The sequence below is a fragment of the Engraulis encrasicolus genome, chromosome 10 (genome assembly GCF_034702125.1).
Source record: "Engraulis encrasicolus isolate BLACKSEA-1 chromosome 10, IST_EnEncr_1.0, whole genome shotgun sequence".
Lineage (NCBI taxonomy): Eukaryota > Metazoa > Chordata > Actinopteri > Clupeiformes > Engraulidae > Engraulis > Engraulis encrasicolus.
The window spans coordinates 4,888,001-4,910,886 of NC_085866.1; the positions used below are offsets into that span (position 1 = coordinate 4,888,001).

Consider the following 22,886-nt stretch of genomic DNA (forward strand, 5'->3'; position numbering starts at 1 on the left):
ACAGACTCGCTCTTTCCTTTGTTTCCTTTTTGAACACGATACGCTACAAGCAGCGTCCACATACTGTAGGAACCTTTTTTATTGCTCTCTATGGTGGACAGGGCTCTAAATTAACACCTGCTGCCAACCAGCCAAATACTGCTGGTGAAATTTCAGTTTGGCCGGTAGCCACTTTGACCGATAGTGAGTGTACAGCAGTGTTTCTCAACCTTTTGTTAGGCGAGGCACCCTTTCAATTCATAAAAAAAATTCAAGGCACCCCAAACCGTAAAATGGCATCGTATCCGATACCACACAAGCTTAGAAAAGTAACACATGTGGAGACGTCACACGACCTATGTTCGAAGTTGCAGCTGACTGGGGCGACCTATATTTACTTTATTTTATAATTGTGCGTAAATGGCAGATGAAAGATTCCACTGACTAATATAACCGTGTCAAATAAGACAAATATGTATTATATTACATAATTTATTTATCAGCCACGTTTCCGCAGCACCCCTGAAGGTGGCTTGCGGCACCGCAGGGTGCTCCGCCACCCCTGTTGAGAAACACTGGTGTACTGTATGTGTGGCTACTAGTAGTAAGATTTAACATCTGTTAGCCAAATTGGCTGAGGATGAATAAAAGTTAATTCAGAGCCCTGATGGTGAGCTATCACTTCACATACATACAGTACCGGTACTGCACCTGCAGATCACACCAGGGGTGAGTTTCTCAAAAGAGAAGTTGTTAGCCTGTTAGCAACTTCGATAGTTGCCAATGGGAAAATGCATTGAAAACAACAAAGTAGCTAATGTAGTAAGCAACTTTGGTTTTGAGAAATTCACCCCAGAACCACAGAGCAGAGACTGCCATACACAAGACTGCAAGACCCATAACCAATACCTGAACCCGAACTGTACATTAACATGACATCAGAACTTTGCGGCTCGCTGATCAGGTGAAGTGTTCAGAAAATACTCTTTTCAACAGGACACACATACAGTACATAGGCTAGTTTACGTGAGACTGACTGACATATGACAAGACTGAAATGAATTAAAAAAAGAAAAAATAATATTGAAGTGAAAAGCAAGTAGATGAACTGAGCAAACAGGTGCAGAGTCACTTATAATGTACTGCCTTCTGAACATCTTAACCATTTTATTGCAACACTTCAAGAAAAACGCTTTAAACCTTTTTTAAAAAAAAATATGAAGTTCATAAAGGTAGCACCAGGTTGCAGGAGGAGCTAACTAAATAAGCTCTTGCATCATTTCCAAAAGCCTTTAGTCAGTCAACCTGGACACTACTCTCTCTCTCTCTCTCTCTTGCTCTCTCTCTCTCTCTCCCCCCTCTCTCTCTCTTTTCCATCTCCTCCACTTTCATTGCTCCTTCATCTTCATCTCATTGTCCACCATTTTCTCCTCTTTCTTCTCCGTCGCTTCTCCTCTCAGGTGGTGCCCAGGTCTGATGGTTCCCTGAAGTGTCAGTTCTTAACTCAGAAAGTAAAAACCCTGACAACATTTTGATCCAAGCAGCAGCTCTGAGTCAACTGATTATATTGAGTACTCAGCAAGACAGCTGTAGCAGTTAACTCAGTGTAGTAGGGCTGTAACGATACACTCAACTCACGATTCGGTTCGTATCACGATTTTTGACCTATGGTTCGATACACCCCACGATTTCTGAAATGTATCCCCACTGAAGTTTGGAAACACTATGACATCAAATCATAAGGTTGTTTTCTGAACTAATGGGTAATAAAACTTTGAAAGGGCATATCACGATACTGCCTCCTTGTGTCACGATACAGTATCACGATTTCTCAGTTCGCTACAATATCGTTACAGCCCTACAGTGGAGTCACCTGTTTTGGAAGGAAACTGTGGCGGGGTTTTTTACTTCTAAACCAGGGGGTGCATTTCTCGAAACCATTGTTGCTGACTACCGTACGTATGTTAGCTACTTTGTAATGCAATTTCCCATTGACAATTAACCAAGTTGCTAACTGGGTAACAACTATGCTTTCGAGAAACACAGCCCCAGGTTTCTGACACCTCTCCCTGGGTGATCTGGGCTGTGGACAAGCAGGCTCTCCCTCCTTGAAAAGCTTTAAATCACTGGAGGACAAACCTCGTGGGTAGGCTACCCTTTCTAAACCATCTTTCCTTTCATTCACTGGATAAATATCATGGGTACTCTTTCTACATCATATTTCATTCACTGGATAAACTTTGGAACTCTTTCTAATATATCTTCATCATCTCCTCCTCCTCTTCCTCTTCTTCCTCTTCCATCTCCATCTCCTCCTCCTCCTCCTCCTCCTCTTCCTCCTCCTCCATCTCCATCACCATCTCCTCCTCCTCCTCCTGTGTCTCTGCGTCTCCTGGACAGGCGCTGCTGGGCGATCTCTCGGAGGGTGAGTGAGCTGGGTCTGAGCCAGGGTCCGGGCTGAAGAGCTCTGGAGGAGATTCGATTGATCCCATCCCCGTTTTCATCATGAGGGACAGGCAGATTAGCCAATGAGAGTCCGGAGATGCTGGCGGCGGTGGTGCTGGTGACTGAGATTGAGATGCTGGCCTCGGACTCGGCGTACCCCGCCTGGGACCCCGGGGAGCGCAGGAAGGAGAACGGGTGCGTTTTAAGGGGCTGGCTGGGGCTGGTCAGTGGCTGTAGCTGCTGCCTGGGAGAGACAGCAGGTGGCAGCACCGGGACGTAGAGTTGAGGCTTGGCCCCCACTGGGAGGACGGGGACGCCAGAGAGACGGGGCAGCTGCTTTGGACCTCCTCCACCACACCTGCTCTCCTCCCTCTCCTCCTCCTCTCCATCATCCTCCTCTTCCTTCAGGCCAGCAATTTCTGGTTCCTCCCCCTCCTCCTCCTCCTCCTCCATCCCCAGTCCCAGCATCTCTCTCTCCCTCTGCACCTCTGACGCCCAGGCCCGAACCCTCTCCTCCTGTTCCTCCACGTCTGCGTCTCCCTCCCACCCGGCCCTACTAACCCCCTCACCCTCACCCTCACGCTCCTCTTCCTCTCCCCTCTTCCTACTTTGATGTATCTCCCACTCTTCCTCCAACACCCCTTCCTCCTCCTCCCCCTCCTCCTCCTCATCTTCCTCACTGTCCCAAATCTCTCCTCGTTGCTCCCAGCCGTGTCTGGGCCTGGGCAGCCTCTGATTTGGAATTGGCATGAAGCCTTCATCATCATCATCATCATCACCATCGCCACCCCCTCTGTACTGCTCCTCCTGCTCCTCCTCCTCCTCCTCTTCCTCTCCGTTCAGACTCTCCAGCCACCTAATTCTCTCCATGCTCGGACTCCGCACCTCCCTCTCCCTTGTCCTCTTCTCTCTCTCCTTCGTTCTGCCCTCTCTTTCTTCTCCTTTCTCGCTCTCTCCTCTGTGTGACCTCACGGTCAGCTCCTCATCGCTGTGGCTCCTCCTCCTCCTGCTGGTGGTGTTTCTCCTTCTGGGCGAGCTGCTGCTCCTCCTCCTCCTCGTAGTCCTCCTCCTCCTCCTCTCCTGATTGGCTGATAGAGAGCGTGACCTTTGACCTCCTCGTCTGACCTCCTCTTCCTCCTCCCCATCATCTTCCTCCTGGCTTCTGATATCAGTGGAGGTAGGACTTGTAACTTTCCGTCTCCTACTCCTTTTCTCCTCTTCTCCTCCTCCTCCACCTCTTTCTCCTCTGTCCCGTCCTCCTCTTGCTCGGCTTCTCCGTCCTCCTCCTCCTCCCTCCGACCTGCTGCGTCTCCCTCGAGGAGATCTTGGACTCCCCACCTCCGACCTGCTCCTTCTCCCTCGAGGAGATCTTAGACTCCCCACCTCCGACCTGCTGCGTCTCCCAGGAGGAGAGCTGGGGCTCCTCACCTCCTGGCCTCTCTCGCGTGACCTCCCCCTCCTCTCCCCTGCTCCTGCTGCTGCTCCTGCGTCTCCTCCTCTGGACCGGCGGCCTCCTCCTCCCCTCCTGCTCCTGCTCCTGCTGCGGCGGTCTACTGCAGCCAGATGCGGCTCAGGGGAGTGGAGAGAGGAAGAGGAGAGGGCTGCTGGGCGATTACGGCCTGCAGAGAGAAGGAGAGAGGGAGAGAGAGAGGGAGAGGGAGAGGGAGAGAGGGGGGGGGAGGGAGAGGCAGGGAGAGAGAGAGAGAAAGAGAGAAAGAGAGGGAGAGAGGGGGGTAGAGAGAGAGAGATGGAGAGAGAATGGGTAGAGAGAGAGGGTAGGGAGAGAGAGAGGAGAGAGAGAGAGAGAGAGAGACAGAGAGAGGGGGGGGGGGAGGGAGAGGGGGGGAGGGAGAGAGAGAGAGGGAGAGAGGGAGAGAGAGAGAGGGGGGGGTAGAGAGAGAGAGGGGGGGGAGGGAGAGAGAGAGGGAGAGAGGAGAGAGGGGAGAGAGGGGGGGGGTAGAGAGAGGGGGGGGGAGAGGCAGGGAGAGAGAGAGAGAGGGGGAGAGGACGAGAGAGGGGGAGAGAGAGGGAGAAAGGGAGAGAGAGAGAGAGAGAGAGGGAGGTGGAGAGAGAGAGAGGGGGGAGGAGAGGGAGAGAGAGGGGGGGGGAGAGGCAGGGAGAGAGAGAAGGAGAGACAGAGAGAGAGAGAGAGAGGGGGGAGAGAAAAGAGGGATGGAGAGAGAGAGAGAGGGAGGAGGAGAGAAGGAGAGAGAGGGAGAGAGAGCGAAAGAGAGAGAGAGAGAGAGGGAGAGAGGGAGGGGGAGAGAGAGGGGGGGAGGAAGAGAATGAAAGAAAGAAATAATGAGAGAAAGAAAGAAAAAGAAAGAAGAAAAGAGAAAGAAAGAAATAGAGAAGGGGGAATGGAACAGGGTGAAAGGGAGATGGAGGAGGATGGATAGAGACAAGAGAAGAAGGATTGAGGAGGGGAAGAGAGGGGGGTAGAAATAAAGAGAAAGAGAAAAAGAAGAGATGGAGAGTGGGGAATAGAAGAGAGGGATGGAGAGATATACAGATGAGGGGTATACAGATGGATAGATAGTATAAAGAAAGTATGAAAAAAGTAGCATAAAGAGTGAAGAGATAAAGGAGTAAGAGAAACAAAAAGATAAGAGAGTGGGGAGAGAGAGGGACAGGTGGTGAGAGAGAGGGAGAACCACAACTGGAATGTTTTAGACATCATTTAAAAACACAGCAAAACAGCAGCTAAATAGCAAATACATGCAAACACACATATATACTACTATACATACTGTGCAAAAAACATATAATATCTGACACACTAATGAAACTAATACCAGCAGTAATGCTGTACAGGCTAAAAAGCTACAAGTGTGCTGCCTGAAAGAAATCCATCCTTTCAAATCCTAATCAAAGTCACTTTGTGACCAACAACTTCAAAATGGCTGCCATTCATTCACATTGACTTTCTTTTCATGGCAACTTATTATGAGGCCGGTTTCTTGTGGAATGTGTCACTCATTTTGAATATCACTCAGGGTCTCCACTTTGACGTGCTACAAACCGGAATTGAAAAGCAGATAAGCTTGCTGTTGGACCATTATATTACACCCGAGCCGAACAGCTAGTGCAGATAGACTCAGCAGCAGTAGGCCTATGTGTGTGAACATATTTGCATACTTTCAACACTCATTGATATGGGGTGTATTGTGTGTGAAAACATATTTGCATCTTTTGAACACATATTGATATGGATATGTTCTCTGAGGCCAACAAAATGCTCAAAAATGGCATAATTTCTCCAGCACCTCAAAAGCTTGTACAGTATTGAGCTCATTCATTATTTGGGCGGCTTGTCTATTTTTCACTGTGACCTTTATTTAAGCCGACAGATCCCCTGAGAGACACTTGGCAAACACACATTTACTATTTTCGCAACTGTAGACACCGACTTATATAGTTTGAGGACACATTTGCAATAAGATGTCTGGTCTGTTCTGAATGACCTCCCGTTCGCTCTAACAAGCATTGGGTACTACAGTAAGTGTACTTTGTACAAACTTTCATACTTGTTGATTTCTATATTTTCATACTACACCACACAATACTGGCTATGCTATGCTATTCTGTTCTATGCTATGCTATGCTATGCTTTGCTATACTATACTATAATCTACTAATACTATGCTATATTATGCTACACTGAACTGTGTATATTGTGTAAACTGCATAACTGTGTTATATCAGACAGTACAACAGCACCACAGCACCACACCACCACAGTCGCAAAACAGTGAATCTAAATGACTGACGCGGACAGATTGACGCTTGACAAAGGGGGCCGAGTAGGGATGCAAATTATCGATTAATTCATTAATCGTTAGTTGATTGCCTTATCGATCGACTTGTGATTGATTGATAAGCGGCGTTTTTCCCAAGAAATCTCAATGTTTCTCGAAAAAAAACCCCTACTAAATCTAAAAATGTATATTAAAAACTGAGCTAAAATGCTACATTTAAATTAATTCCATTTAAATTCTTTAATCCAAGGGTGATTTAAATATTCCCACTATTCACACCCCTCTTCACGCACACTCTTCTTATGCCCATTTCACCTGGGTCTCTTGTCAGTTGAATTGGCGATTAATTGCGATTAATGTTTTTTAATCGATTAATGCATTGATCGATTAAAGTCGATTAATCGATTCATTGTTTGCATCCCTAGGGCCGAGGGAACTCTTACAGGTAGGACAGTTAGCACAGGAGGAAGGACAGTTAGGACAGATAACAGACACTGACTATGAGCAAGCAAAGACAGAAAGATAAAGAAGGGACAGAAAGGTAGAGAGAGAGCGATGTAGATAAACGAGAAAATGGAGAACTAACAGGAACGACTACCAACCGCGTATTCTCGGTCCGGCCGATGACATAGAAGCAAGGCTCGCCTAGCTTGGAGTTGGTCATACAGAGAGACAGGCTGGAAAGCTCAACTGGAGAAGGAAACCGAGAGGTATATAGAGAGCAGGACAGAGACAGAGACAGAGACAGAGAGAGAGAGAGAGAGAGAGAGAGAGAGAGAGAGAGAGACAGAGAGAGAGACAGAGAGAGAGAAATAGAGAGAGAAATAGAGAGAGAGAAAAGAGAAGTAGAAAACCAAGAAGGGCGGAAAGCACAGCAGAGAAAGAAGGAGAAAGGACAACAGAGGACAACGGAGAAGGAAGAAGAGAAATAGACCCGACAGAGAGATGGAGAGAGAGAGGAGAGAAAGAAAAGACAAGGAAGAGAAGAGAAGAGATAAAAAGAACAGTGTGAGAACACCCATAGATAAGCCAAAAGAGCCCCAAAATGTCAGTTGGTAAACAGGACATGCAGGAAGTAGTGAACACCAAAGTTGATTCATTCATCCAGGAAGTGCAAAGCCAGTCAGCAGAAAGAGATGAGATCGGAAGAGGCCATTCGGGTGCAGTGATGCGATGGGGTCTGCAGTGCAATGTTCCCAGACGACAGAGCTGGCCGAAATGGGGTCATGTCTGTGTCTCAAAAAGCCATCTGTATCATGGTAAGCGTAAACAATGGGACCACGCAACTACAGTCTTTATTTTTTCTTTTTTAAGTTTCTATGCAACCCAGTTCTAGGCGATAAGTCCATCATCTTCTCAAATATGTTTATGAATATTTGGGATAAATGCAGCTCTGACCAAAACATCCTCCCATTCCCTCCATGCTGTACAGTATTCTTCCATGTCCACAGCTTCTATACTTGCACTGTATAATTCTTGTACAAAAAAGACTTGTGACAAGATGCGGGGAATTAAAAAAAATATTGTGTGTGTCTGTTGTGTGTGAGTTGTCAAATTCATTCCCGGCTCAGAATTATGTCTATCTAATTTTATCCCGCCCTTACTGTACCTCTCCCTATGCTCCAAGGACTGTAACCAATACCCTGTAACCTTTGGATTTTTTAAAAAAGTGTTAAAACTAAGTGTAATACAATGAACAAGGCAATACCTTTATCACATAATTTGTGTGGGGGGTCTACAGTGACCTATTAGCCTCGGGGCCCTGTAACATCTTAGTGCGGCCCTGGTGGAGCTCTGGGAGCGAAGGTGCTTCATTGTTATATGATGTTGGTGCCACTACTGCTAATGTTGCTGCTGTATTATGGTGGTGCCACTACTGCTAATGTTGCTGCTGTAAAACCATCTGTGGCACTCGAATAATGTGCTTGTTCTCCTGAGGTAAACGGAGATGACTCTTGGTCTGGCAGCACCAGGTCAGGGCTGGAGTGTCCATATGGCCTACAGGGCATTTGCCCGGTGGACTGTTGATGATTTCAGCCTGGCCCTCCCCTCAATGGCATCAGTCCTCATGCCACTATAGCAGGCCTCTTCCAGACATACATATATAGTATACTACATAAGTATTTTGGCTATTAGGGTTAAAATAGCTGACATTGGATGACTTAAAGGAGTATGCCACTATTTTGGGGCTTAATACAGTTAAAATCGTTGGCCAGAGTTTATAAAGGTGGTAAAGTGTCTTATTTTTCATGTTAAGCGTTGTCTTGCTTTAAGACATGTTAAAAGAGGGAGCATGTCGCTAAGCTTGTGAAAGTCAATGCATCCGTGTAGGAAGGAGATCCATTGACTTTCACTAGCTTAGCTACATACTCCCTCTTTTAACTTGTCTTAAAGCAAGACAACGCTTAACATGAAAAATAAGACACTTCACCACCTTTATAAACCCCAGTCAAAGATTTTACCTGTATTAAGCCCCAAAATAGTGGCATACCCACATACCCATACCCACATTTAAGTTTTGTCAAAGGCTTCATTGTCTCTCTCAATGCTTAGTGGGCCGAGTTTGGCTAAAATGCCCAGCCTAATTTTTCACCCTAGTCCAGTCCTGCACCAGACTCAGTGCCATGGCTCTGTTTGGGGTATCGATCAAACACCCCAGCCAGCCTTGCTCCTCGCTCTCAGAGCGGCCACTCTGTTTCGGCAATGTTTCACTGTGACTGCGGTTTAATTACTTTGTCCTCTGCTCTCTCTCTCTCTCTACTGTATATATATATCTCTCTCTCTCTCTCTCTCTCTCTCACTGTGTTTGTTCATCCCTCATTCCCTCCCTCCTCTCCTCTTTCTCTTTCTTCTTCTGTTATTTCCTCCACCTCCTTGTTTACTTTTCTACCCGTCCTCCTGAATTGTCGCCTTGTCATGTCTCCTTTTATTCTTTTTTTTTTGTGCTTCCCAGGGCTTCACTTTGTGTTTATTCTCTCTCCTCTCTCTTCTCTTTCGCTCTCTCTCTCTCTCTCTCTCTCTCTCTCTCTCTCTCTCTCTCTCTCTCTCTCTCTCTCTCTGTACCTACCCCTCTGTCTCGTGCCCTTCATCCTCCTTTCTGTCCTTCCCCTCCCTATTACATTCTGTTATTCCATTCCTCCAATCCATCCACCTCTCCCACTATGGCTATCCCTCCGCTCACTATCTTTCCCTCCCTCTCCTTGCATCTATCTCTCTATCCCTCCCTCTCCATCCTTCCCTTCTTTTCTCCATCACTTCTTTCTGCTCCGATCTGATCAGTGTAGCCACTATAGTCATGAATGTCACAGATGGGCCGAATCCCAATTGTCTTCCTGCTCCCCAGCTATATATAGTAATCCTATGTGCTAAATCAGTCAGTGGAACTGACGCACTATGGCTCCATTCCATTATCCACACTCTTGTCCTCTACTTGTGCTTGGCTGGCGCCCTGCCTCTCTGGGGAAAACAATAGTTTCCCCGCTGTCAGCCTAGGTAGGTACAACAACTTTTGGAAGACCTTTTCCCTGTTCAACACCCCGATTGCAAATGGGAAAATGACCTTTGAGTTACGTGGGATTTTGTGAAATATTGAATGAAACTTCTGTTGTCAATCATCAATGACCTCTTGCGACGTCATCACAGGGCCACAAGCACAAGGGAGGACAGCATGCAGCATTCGTTTTTTTTTTGTTTTTTTTAAATGTGTTTTTAGGGGATTTTATGCCTTTATTTGACAGGACAGTCGAAGATTGTGACAGGAAGCGATTGGGACAGAGAGACGGGAGTATCGGGAAATGACCCGAACCGGGGTCCCCGTGGGTGGGCATGCAATCCCAAATGTGGGGGGCTTAGCGCACTGCGCCACAGTGCACCCAGCATGCATGCATTCCTCCCCTCCCCCATGGTCCCCTGGAGGTGGGCCCGTACCGTCGTCGGGGACGTACGTATCTCTTACCTTTCTTGAGCACTATGTGGATGTAGCACCCTGCCTCTCTCTTTCTATTCATCCACCACTCTATCCACCTCTCTCTGTGGCATGCATTTTTATCCCTCCTCTTCATCCTCCACTCCCCTACCCTTCCTTCCACTCCCAACCCATTGATCCACCCACCCCTCTCTCTCTCTTCCCTTGCATGCATGCACCTCTCCCGCTCCCTCAGTCACCTGGAGCTGGTTCCTTACCTTAGTCGTCGCCTTTCTTTGCACCAAGTGGATGTGGTGTCTTTCACTTGATCCAACACTCTAACTCCCTCTCTCTGGCATGCATTTTTATCCCTCCGCTTCAACCCCCACCCATAGTCCGTACCATAGCCAGGGACGTATCCATTGCCTCTCTTCCTCCCCTTTCATTTCTTCCCTCTTTCCTTTCTCCATGCCTCTCTACCCCTCATCCCACCCCTCTCTTCTCTTGCATGCATGCACCTCTCCCGCTCCCCTCAAGTCACCTGGAGCTGGCTCCGTACCGTAGTCGGGGACGTATCCGTTGCCCTTCTTGAGCACCAGGCGTATGTGGTGTCCTGCGGTGCGGATCCTCTCCACCGCCTGGCCGTGGCTCATGCCCGTGGTGCTCTCGCCGTTGATCTCCACCAGCTGGTCACTCACCTGCAGGAGTAGTGCACATACACACACATATAACACACATGGGTAGAACATATCATACACACATGGCTACACACCGTATACAGTATACACACACAGAAATATGTACACACATACAGTAGGCACACACAGAAAACATATACACACATGGGTACACACACCCACAGTAGATAATGGAAAAAAGGAGGCGCACACAAGACTTGTGTGAAAAAGTGTATTGAAGCCGAAAATATACAACAGAAGTCTAAGGTTAACTGGAGTGTTGGGGAGTGCTCGCACCAAGCAATACACGAGCAAGTTCAAGGCGCAGACGCCGACCTTCGTTGGTCTTTTGTCATACACACACCCACATCCACACAGACCACAACAACCAAGTTTGTATCTTCCACTTCCTCAGTACTCTCTGCTGGAGGTTGGGATGAATTGCTAAGAGCTTCTGAAGCTGCTGGTGTGACTCCAGAGGCTTCCTGAGGAACAGAGCTAATACGAAAGTGAAAAGTGAAAGTGAAAGCCCATTGGGAAACTCCAACTCCCATTGTCATTGTGACACAGCACTCCACAGCACACAAGTGAACACTGCCCACTGCACACAACAAAATTGCATTTATGCCTCACCCGTGCAAGGGGGCAGCCCTCAGTGGCGCCCCATGGGGAGCAGTGCGGTGGGACGGTACCATGCTCAGGGTACCTCAGTCATGGAGGAGGATGGGGGAGAGCACTGGTTGATTACTACCCCCACCAACCTGACGGGTCGGGAGTCGAACCGGCAACCTCTGGGATGCAAGTCTGACGCCCTAACCGCTCACCCATGACTGCCCTATTATCTTCTATTAGAGTAAGATACATCCAGCCCATTCTTGTCCTGGATCCATGTGATGTCAGGTGAACGCCCCTTTAGGAGACCTTACAGTAGGTTAGGAGTTCCCCTAGCGCTGTAGATGGCGGTAGCGCACATCTCATGCAAGCCGCCACCAAACACCACAGAAAGAGAACAAGAAGAAGGGGACTAGAGCATGACACGGGAGTGAATTTTCACTCCCGTCCCATCCCGGTACCAGAAAAAAAAATCCCATGGGCGTGACTAATTAGGCTGATACACTTGGAAGTGCATGCACTAGGTTTTGAGAAATGCCCTATGATACATCCAGCCCATTCTTTTCCTTGATCCATGTGACGTCAGGTGAACGGCCCTTTAGGAGACCTTTGGTTAGGAGTTGCCCTAGCGCTGTAGATTGTGGTAGCGCACATCTCATGCAAGCCGCCACCAAACACCACAGAAAGAGAGCAAGAAGGAGGGGACAACGCTCCCTTTGGAGACCAAACTTGAGCACACTCCTTTACGTTGGGTAGGCCAGTTTGACTTATCTTGCTCTAATAGAAGATTGCTAAGAGCTTCTGAAGCTGCTGGTGTGACTCCAGAGGCTTCCTGAGGAGCAGAGCTAATACCAAAGAGTCTTCTAGTACAGTGGTTCCCAACCTATGGGTCGTGACCCAACCTATGGGTCACCAAAGATCCACGGGGGGTCACGAAGCCCTCTTGATTTTAAGGGGTTTCATTTTAATACCATATGTAGCCCATGTTGACTTAATGACAATTGCATAGAAGCAACAAAATTGAAGTGCTACATTAAACAGTTATTCTGTTTTTGAACAAAGACGAATTGAGGAACAAAATGATAGCTAAAATGAGTTTTCGCAGGAAACAGAGCGTATCGAGTGACTCCCTCTCATGCGGGCGCTGGGTCACCAAAGCTTACAATGGTAAAAATATGGGTCCCTGGAGAAAAAGGTTGGGAACCACTGTTCTAGTAGAGTATGATACATCCAGCCCAGTTTTTTCCTGGATCCATGTGGCGTCAGGTGAACGCCCTTTTAACCCCTTAAAACGCGGCTTAATAAATTTGTTGTTACCAGTATGGTAATGACCAAGTCGTGGTGCATTACTAAAGGGCCGGTGTTGTGTCATAGTATTGTAGTGCTATGGTAGTTACATTTCAATGTCTATTACAGCATTCCACTGGAGGTACGGCGCGCATTAAGGGGCTACGAGACCTTCAGTTAGGAAACCTTTGGAGACTTAGATAGCAGTAGCGCCATCTTATGCAATTCACCACCAAACACCACAGAAAGAGAACAAGAAGGAGGGGACAACGCTCCCTTTGGAGACCAAACATGTGCGCACTCCTTTGCATTGGGTAGGCCAGTTTGACTTATCTTACTCTAATAGAAGATTGCTAAGAGCTTTGGAAACTCCAGAGGTTTCCTGAGGAGCAGAGCTAATACTGTGCTGTGCTGCTCCTTTGACAGACTAGTAGTGATGGCCCAGGAGAAATACATGTATACAGCCTTAAAACAACAGTGTTTGTTCATTAGCCAAAGGCCCTCGGCCCCCCGAATCCTCTCCACAAGTAGTGTATAAAGCCTTCCTTTGAAAGTGTGTGTGCGTGTGTGTGTGTGTGTGTGTGTGTGTGTGTGTGTGTGCGAGTGCTTGCGTGGGTGCACTAGAAACACACTAGAAAGAGAATCAGAAACAATGAAGTAAAGCCATTTTGATAAATAACAATAAGAATAATACTTTCGTTTTATATATCGCCTTTCAAAACACCCAAGGTCGCTTCACAGGGTATCGTGTAGGAAAGTGTGAGTGTGTGTGCGCGCTTCAGTGCGTGAGCGTGTATCTGAGTGCATATAATATAAGTCAGTGGTTCTCAACCTGGGGTGCGGGCACCCCCTGGGGGTGCGCCAGAGATTTCAGGGGGTGCGTGGAATTTTGTTTGTGTTGAGGTTGTGACCAAAATTCTGCTTCCAAACATTATAATTAGGCCAAATTAAGACCAAATTTAAAGATGTTTTCGTCCCCATGTCAATTCATTAAAGTATTGATCAATGTCTAAAGTAAGAATCATTGTAATTGATCACTTAAATCATTGTTTTGGTGCGTATACACATGTAGATATTTGGGATGGGGGTAAGCGGCTTGTCTTAGGAACAGCTAAGGGGGTGCGTTCTGAAAAAAAGGTTAAGAACCACTGTCTTAAGGTGTTGTTTAAACATGGCCAGTGAAGGGGCATTCTGGATGTGGTCGAGCAGATTGTTTCAAAGAATACACAAAAGACCATCACCTTAATACATAAAACAAAATAACACACGGGCACAAATGCACATGCACAGACATAAATGGATAGACAAGCAGGCAGACAGACAGACACACCCAGGCATGCACACACACTCACACAAACTCAATCTCTCTCTCTCTCTCTGTCTCTCTCTTTCACACACAAATACACACACATACACACACACACACACACACAGATACAGACAGACACACACACAGACAGACACACAAACACACACACACACACACACACACACACACACACACACACACACACACACACACACACACACACACACACACACACACACACACACACACACACACACACACACACCTGTATCCGGTGGCTGCGTGACGCAGGCCCCCCCTCCATGAGTCCCAGTACGTAGAGGCCCATGTTGTACTCGCTGCCCCCCCTCAGGCTGAAGCCGAAGCCCGTGGGCCCCCTCTCCAGGTCCACGCTGTAGTAGCGCGCGTCCTGCTGCTGCTGCTGAGGCTGGGGCTGCTGCTGCACACACACACACACACACACACACACACACACAGGGGCGCAGACACACACACACACACACACACACACACACACACACACACACACACACACACACAGGGGCGCAGACACACACACACACAGGGGCGCAGACACACACACACACACACACACACACACACACACACACACACACACACACACACACACACACACACACACACACACACACACACACACACACATGACACACACACACACACACACACACACAGGGGCGCAGACACACATGCACAGGTATGTACATACACACACACACACACACAGGTACGCACATACACAAACACATGCACACACACACACACACACAGGTACACACAAAGGTACACAAACACGCAAACATGTGCGCAAACACACATGCACACATACACACACACACACACACGCGCGCGCGCGTAAACACATACATTACGTACATACACATAAAAAGAAACATGAAAGGCCGTGAAATACACACATACTGTAAATGAACACATACAAAGATAACCAAGTATGTACATAAACATACACATAGGAATCATATGATACAGACGCGCACACACACACACACGCACGCACGCACACACACACACACACACACACACACACACACACACACACACACACACACACACACTCGCACACACACACACGCGCACACACACACACACACACACATACACACACACGCACGCACGATGGAGTCACGTGATCGCCTGGACCGAGATGGCAGCTTGAAGTTTCAGCTCCCGGCTCAACTTATTCATTTACTAGCTTTACCTGGGAAATATCATATTATAACTTTTCTGCGAATTGTGTAACCTCTTTGAAAGTGACATGTCTCAAAAATCCAAGACCAAGGGTCAAGATGTGGACGCTATTGCGGAGGCTTTGTTGGCAAAATTGGAGCCTCGCCTCGCTCAGATTCAACATGTGGGGGAACACAACGAGCGAAAGCTAACTGCTATCCACCAGCAACTAGCAACGCTAACCGCTAACCTCAATGCCGTTAGATCTGAAGTCGACAATCTCAAAGCCACTGCGCAAAGTAATTCTGAGACCCTGGATGAACAAGCCCGATCTCTGCGAAACTTGGAGGAAAAAATGGCAGAAATGGAGGACAGAAGTCGGAGATGCAATATCCGAATCATTGGATTAGCAGAGGGACTGGAAGGTTCTAATGCAGTCCAATACCTGTCGCACTCCCTCACGACATGGTTCCCTAAGCTGGCAGACGATGGCATTGGCATCGAGATCATGAGAGCCCACCGAATATACAGAAACGCTACAGAGGAGTCAGACACCGCCCCAAGAACCCTGATCTTCAACGTACTTCGTTTTACATCGAGGCAGGCTATCCTACGGGCAGCGCGTGGAGTGGAGCTGAAGGTTGGGGAGCGAGTTTTACGATTCACCGCCGACTACGGTAACTACACCGTGAAGCGTCGCCAAGCCTTCCGTAATGCCATGGATCTAGCTCGCAACAAAGGGCTGGAGTTTTTCCTCCTCTACCCTGCGATACTGAAGATCAAAGAGGGCGGCCGTTTCAGGTCGTTTACATCTGCAAGACAGGCTGAGGACTTTGTGCGTAAACGTCGGGCTCTCTCCCCTCTCCTTTTGGAGGAGGCGGCGCCCGCCTCTGAAGAGGATGCTTCGGATGCGTCTGGTAACGTACAGGATGATGACTGATAGGCTATGTCGATCCGAGGACATGCTATGCTCATGTTTCTTATAAGGGTATTCATTTCATAACTTGAATGTTCATATTACCCTTTTGATGTTTAATATTCAAAACCGTCGCAACAGCCCATTATTTGCCCATTTCCTCCTTGCCATAAAATGATGCTGAGTAGGCTACACTTTGGGCTGTGTTGTCCCGTAACAATGTTATGCTCTAGCATGTCCTTACTCTGAATACTCTTAGAGCATTGTAACCAGGTATTTAGCTGGAATATTTTACCTTCATATTGTTGGGCCGGTTCCTTTCTCGCTGCCCGTTTCCATTGCTGGTCACAGACCTACTTTCAGTGTTTGCCGTTTGGCTTTATATGTTTTCCCCCTACGTGTACTACTCCCCCGTGTGTCACCGTCTCGTCTGTTTTTGTATGTTCGCGCTCTACATGTTCCGTGTAACGTCAAATCACAATGCTCTCAACTGTTCTGATGATGTAAAAGGCGGCGTTGACACATCTTTTTGTGCGCACTCTCCGCTAACACGTCTCTTTTTTGATAATGGGTGAACTGACAACGTTAGTCTGGAATTGTGGTGGTTTAAATGCCCCTCATAAAAGAACTAGCACTCTAGGACTACTGAAAAGGAAAAATGTTGACATTGCTTTCCTACAGGAGACACATTTACTTCAGGCTGACAACAGCCGCCTGGCTAATAGATTTTACCACACAATTGCATCATCTTCTGCCAAAACAAAAACAAAAGGAGTGGCTATTGTTGTCAAACGGAATCTCTCACTTAAAATATTGTCGACATAGTCGGATAATTCAGGCAGAATTGTGATTTCTACTGTGGAATTTTATGATAGGAAAATTGCTCTGATATCAGCTTATGCCCCCAATAACTATGACAAAATATTTTACAATACACTCACACATCAAATGTTAGAACTGGAAGATTGCTACTTCATGGTAGGTGCGGATTTTAATGCTGTGTGGGACCCTTTGGTAGACAGGTCGGGTGCGAGGGCAACAGGGGACCAGGCGCAGGCCACAAATGCTTTGAGGTTTTGGGCCAATAATTTAGGGCTTATAGACATCTGGCGTGTAATAAACCCCACTCACAAGGACTTTTCTTTTTATTCTGGCAGGCATAAATCTTTTTCTAGAATTGATTTCCTCTTCGTGTCTCCCCATCTTTTCAACACTATAGAAAAATCAGAGCTACTTTGTATTGCACTTTCTGATCATAAAGGCGTTCTATCTTCTACTACCCTTGGGAATCTGTCCCAACGTGCTGTTAGATGGCGTTTCAACACTTCATTATTGAAAGATGAAACTTATATTTCTCAGTTTATTACTGAATTTGATATGTTTACAAGCTTCAATGTTGGGTCAGTAGGGGACCCCAGGATTTTGTGGGATGCATTAAAAGGCTTCATTAGGAGCAATGCTATTCTATACTGCTCTAGCAAACATAAAGCTAAGTCCCTTCATCTTAAAAATCTTGAGACTGAGCTCTCCAGGTTGGACTCCCTACTACAAACAAATTTCACAGATCAAACAGACCTAAAACGGTCTTTAGTCAAAAAGGAAATTAATAACATTCTAAAACAGAAGTCAGAATTTCTAATTCACAGGACAAGGCAACGCTATTATTTTCAAGGCGCTAGACCTAGTCATCTACTTGCCATGAGAATTAGGGCCAATGATCACTTTGCAGATATACCTATGATTAAATCTGAGGATGGCGTCATCAAGACTGACCCTGTCGAAGTCAATGCTACCTTTCAGAGTTTTTATACGAACTTATATGAATCTGACGTCACTCTAGACAAAGCCCAGTGTGTTTCTTGGTTAGAAAACCTTAATTTGCCGCGGCTCACAGCAGAAGATTCGGCCGTCTTAGACAAACCAATCACGCTAGATGACCTGAAGGAGGCAGTACAGAGTATGCAGAAAGGAAAATCCCCGGGTTTTGGACGGGATCCCCCCTGAGTTCTATGTAACGTTTTGGGAAACAACTGGGGCCTTACCTACTTGACATGATTCTGTTCTCTCTTGATAAAGGGGAACTCTCAAGGGATGTTAACACTGCCTTGATCTCATTGCTCCTGAAAAAAGATAAAGATCCTTCTGACTGCTCTAGTTATAGGCCGTTAAGCCTCTTGAACTCTGACCTTAAAATTTTTGCCAAGCTTTTAGCCCAACGCCTAGAGCCTTTCATGCCCAATTTAGTCGATCATGACCAAACTGGATTCATAAAAACAAGAATGGCTGCAGACAATGTTAGACGTCTTCTGCACATTATTGATGCGGCAGAGTCCTGCGATACACCAATGTCACTCCTATCTCTGGATGCCATGAAGGCGTTCGACAGATTGGAATGGCCCTTTCTATGGTCTGTGCTGGAGGTGATGGGCTTTGGCCAATCTTTCATTGGGATGATTAAAGTTATGTACTCTAATCCATCGGCACGCGTCTTAACCGGGCGTACATTTTCTTCTCTGTTTCCTGTCTCTAGATCCTCACGACAGGGTTGTCCCCTGAGCCCTGCACTGTTTGTTCTCTCGTTAGAACCCCTTGCCCAAGCTGTTCGTCTGTCCCAGTTGGTATCTCCTATAACACTACACGACACACGTCATCATCTCTCTTTATTCGCAGATGATATCATGGTCTATCTAGAAAATCCATCTCAATCCATCCCCCATCTTCTGTCTATTTGTGAGAATTATGGCAAAATGTCAGGTTTTAAAATCAATTGGTCTAAATCTGCACTCCTTCACTTGAATGAGGCCGCCTGCAACTCCAACATTTCTTCTTGCATTCCGATTGTCAAGCAATTTAAATACCTTGGTGTGGAGATCTTCCCCTGCCTAAATAAAATTGTTAAACACAATTTCTTAGTAGCCCAAAATAACGTTTTGAAGGATAAGGAAAAATGGGTGCTTCTCCCGATGTCTATCCAAGCCCGTGCCTCAATTGTAAAAATGAACATCCTGCCCAGGATCAATTTTGTCAGCTCCATGCTTCCTCTATCGCCTCCTACTGACTACTGGACTAAATTACATTCAGCCGTTTCTAAATTCATCTGGAAAGGCAAGCGGCCGAGACTTAAACTGGCCACCCTTCAGAGGAAAAAGGACAATGGTGGTTTGGCTGTTCCTGATTTTAAACTGTATTTTTGGTCTTTTGTTTTAAGACCTTTCCTTACTTGGCTTAATCCCGACATGCCTGCTTCTTGGCTTGCTTTAGAACGCGCCAAGACGAAACCATGGCCATTACAGGATGTTCTCTTTTCTAATATTACTAATAAGCAATGCCAACTAAGATTTGGGCCCATCATCTCTTACCTCATCAGGACCTGGCGGGTAGTAGAAAAGTTTTGTCGCATAAACTGTAACTGGCACTCACATTCCCCTGTATTCCACAATAAGTCGTTACTGATAGGTGGGAGTCCTGTAACAGCACCGCTTTGGGAACAACGAGGGGCTCATTATTTAAAAGATATATTCAGTGACTCTGGCTTGTTACCATTCTCTGACTTACAAAATACATTCAATTTGCCACGTTCTACCTTTTTTTTCTATTTACAATTAAGATCTGCGCTCAAAGCACATGGTGTCCCCTGGCAAAGTTCCTTGCCTACTCATCCTATCCGTAAACTGTTTACTAGTCAGTCATCAACAAAAGGTATGGTATCTAGGCTTTACCACTTCTTGGCCATACCCAAACATATTGGCCTCCCTATAGAAAGGGTCTGGTTGCGGGACTGTCCTGATCTAAGCGAAGAATTTGATTGGGACGACGTTTGGTCCAGCATCTCAGAGGTGTCGCGCAACCCTGATCACCAATACATTCATTATAACTTCATCCATAGAACCTATCTGACCCCTGTAAGGATGCACCACATGAAAATAGTCAATAGCCCTTTATGCACGTTTTGCCCAACTCAATCACACGGCACCTTTCTCCACATGTTCTGGGACTGTGGCCCTGTCTCTCAGTTTTGGAATGATGTTGCATCTTGTCTGTCTCGTTTGTTCAATGTCAATGTGCCTGTTCACATCGGTGTTTTGATTTTGAATGACTTGTCGCCTCTCAGTGTTACTGGAGTAACTCAGAGGGGAATCTATACTGGACTAACCGCTGCCAAGAAGATGGTAGCTACACGGTGGAAGCCACCCCATGACCTCTCAATGCGCCATTGGAGCCTCACGTTTTTGGACGTTATATTCATGGAACTATCCACAGCTAGAGTCAATGCAGCTTCAGAAAAGACTTTGGACTTTTGGCGTAACCTAGCAGACTCTATCAAGGACTTGATGGGACACTAGAGCCTTTTTTGTTTTATTTTTTTGTTTTGTTTAATTTTAGTTTTTGTCTTGTGTTTTATCTTTATGTTTGTCTGTTTCCTGTCTTTGCAGTTGTTATGTGTCTGTGTCATGTTTGTCGAGTCTTGTCTCCCCTGCCCCTCCCTCTTTTTCCCATTTTGCATGATTTGTAATTCTGTTATAACAAAATCATAATAAAAATTTGATCAAAAAAAAAAAACACACACGCACGCACGCACACACACACACATAAAAATAGTATACAGTACACACACACACACACACACACACACACACACACACACACACACACACACACACACACTTACATGAAAATAGTATACAGTACACACACACACACACACACACACACACACACACACACACACACACACACACACACACACACACACACACACACACACACACACACACACACACACACACACACACAGTCTGAAAGCTGGAGGAGAGGGGAAAAATCTGCTTTTGGTCTGACAGCTCCATTCATCGTGCAGATTAAGTTGAGCAGCGGGCCTGGACTGCAGGCAGGAGAAATAACCCCACTGGCCAGCCCTCATGGGGGAGCCCTCTTCATCCCTCATGGGGGAGCCCTCTTCATCCCTCATGGGGGAGCCCTCTTCATCCCTCATGGGGGAGCCCTCTTCATCCCTCATGGGGGAGCCCTCTTCATCCCTCATGGGGGAGCCCTCTTCATCCCTCATGGGGGAGCCCTCTTCATCCCTCATGGGGGAGCCCTCTTCATCCCTCATGGGGGAGCCCTCTTCATCCCTCATGGGGGAGCCCTCTTCATCCCTCATGGGGGAGCCCTCTTCATCCCTCATGGGGGAGCCCTCTTCATCCCTCATGGGGGAGCCCTCTTCATCCCTCATGGGGGAGCCCTCTTCATCCCTCATGGGGGAGCCCTCTTCATCCCTCATGGGGGAGCCCTCTTCATCCCTCTCTCCTCTCCTCTCCTCTCCTCTCCTCTCCTCTCCTCTTCATCCCTCTCTCCTCTCCTCTTTTCTCCTCTCCTTTCCTCAACCCTCCTCCTCTCCTCTGCTCTCATCTCCTCTCTTCCTCTCCTCTCCCCTATTCATCCCCCTCCTCTCCTTTCCTCTCCGTTTCGACCCTCAGATGTTCATCAGCCAATCCCTTGCCTGCCTGCTTGCCACTTGTCTGCCTGATGATGACCCGATGGTTGAAACACTGCACTCTTATTCAATTCATCCCAGACTTTATTTACTCTACTTGGAAAAACATGTTGTGTAGAGCAGTGTTTCTCAACAGGGGTGCCTGGGCACCCTGGGGTCTGCGGGCCCCCCTCAGGGGTGCCACGGAAATGTGGCTGATAAATAAGATTATGTATGATACATATCTAAATTGGTAAGTTAATGCTAGTCAGTGGAATCATTCATCTGCCATTTACGCACAATAAAGTAAATATACCGGTAGGTCGACCCAGTCAGCTGCAACTTTGTACGTAGATCGTGTGAAGTCTCCAAATGTGTTACTTTTCTAAGCTTCTGTGGTATCGGATGCGATGCCATGTTACAGCTTGTTGGTTTGGGGTGCCTTGAAATTTGTCATGAATTGAAAGGGTGCCTCGCCTAAAAGAAGGTTGAGAAACACTGGTGTAGAGCCATGCCAAAGGGGAACTGACCTCTTCCCTCACCTTGGGCCGCGACTTGTGCCCCTTGCGGCTGCGGTGGTTGGTCTCATGCTCCGCATTGTCTGCAGCATCTGGAAATAAAGTACATTTACAGTTTTTCTCAATTGGTTTTGTACATTTCTCACAACAGAATAATCATTCTCAAAACTTCTTGTTCAATTGTGACTTCCTGCTGTTACCTGTGCACATGGTAAAACACGTTTCTCGTAGTTTTCAGCATTTAGCAAATGCTTTCATCACCATGCAAATGGTTGTGTACAATTCTCAGTGTTTTTGTACATCATCAATTGTATCATTTGTCGTGTTCTGCAAAATGCTTTGTTTTGATAATCCATGAAAGATCTCACTCCCCAAAACATTTACACAGTGACATAACATTTTGATGGCTCTGACACGCTCACACACACAAACACCGGGTTTTGAGCGATTGGCCAAGGGTTTTGAGCAAGAGATTGGGAATGAACGTGAAATTTTGAAAATGAACGTGATGTTTTGCAAAATGCGAGTAAGATTCGAGAAATGTACAAAACCAATTGAGAAAAACTGTAAGAGTCAAGGAGACTTCAATAACATATCCTGTACAATCATTACAAAATGTAGTGTATATGTAGCTATTCAGAGAGCTGGGAACATTGCCATTGTCATTGGCCACCTCGTTACAGTCAGCTGAAATATTGGCCATTCAACAACATAATTCATTTGTAAAACGGTTATTATTCATGGTTAAACAAATTGTTAAATATAAAATCAGCTGCCCAGAACAAATACTTGATTACCA

At 46.6% G+C, this 22,886-nt stretch overlaps 1 protein-coding gene across 1 annotated transcript in view; it reads right to left on the minus strand.

Annotated features, from left to right (window-relative positions):
• Positions 1-1,338: 1,338 nt before the first annotated feature.
• Positions 1,339-22,886, minus strand: part of LOC134456420 (membrane-associated guanylate kinase, WW and PDZ domain-containing protein 3) — a 249,754-nt gene continuing 228,206 nt past the window's right edge. Inside the window, exons 16-20 of the mRNA XM_063207783.1 lie at positions 22,100-22,179; positions 14,237-14,410; positions 10,628-10,784; positions 3,050-4,043; positions 1,339-2,977 (exon numbers count right to left, since the gene is read on the minus strand). Coding sequence (XP_063063853.1) covers positions 2,206-2,977; positions 3,050-4,043; positions 10,628-10,784; positions 14,237-14,410; positions 22,100-22,179 — 2,177 coding nt within the window. The 3' untranslated portion in view covers positions 1,339-2,205. The remainder of the gene's footprint in view (positions 2,978-3,049; positions 4,044-10,627; positions 10,785-14,236; positions 14,411-22,099; positions 22,180-22,886) is intronic.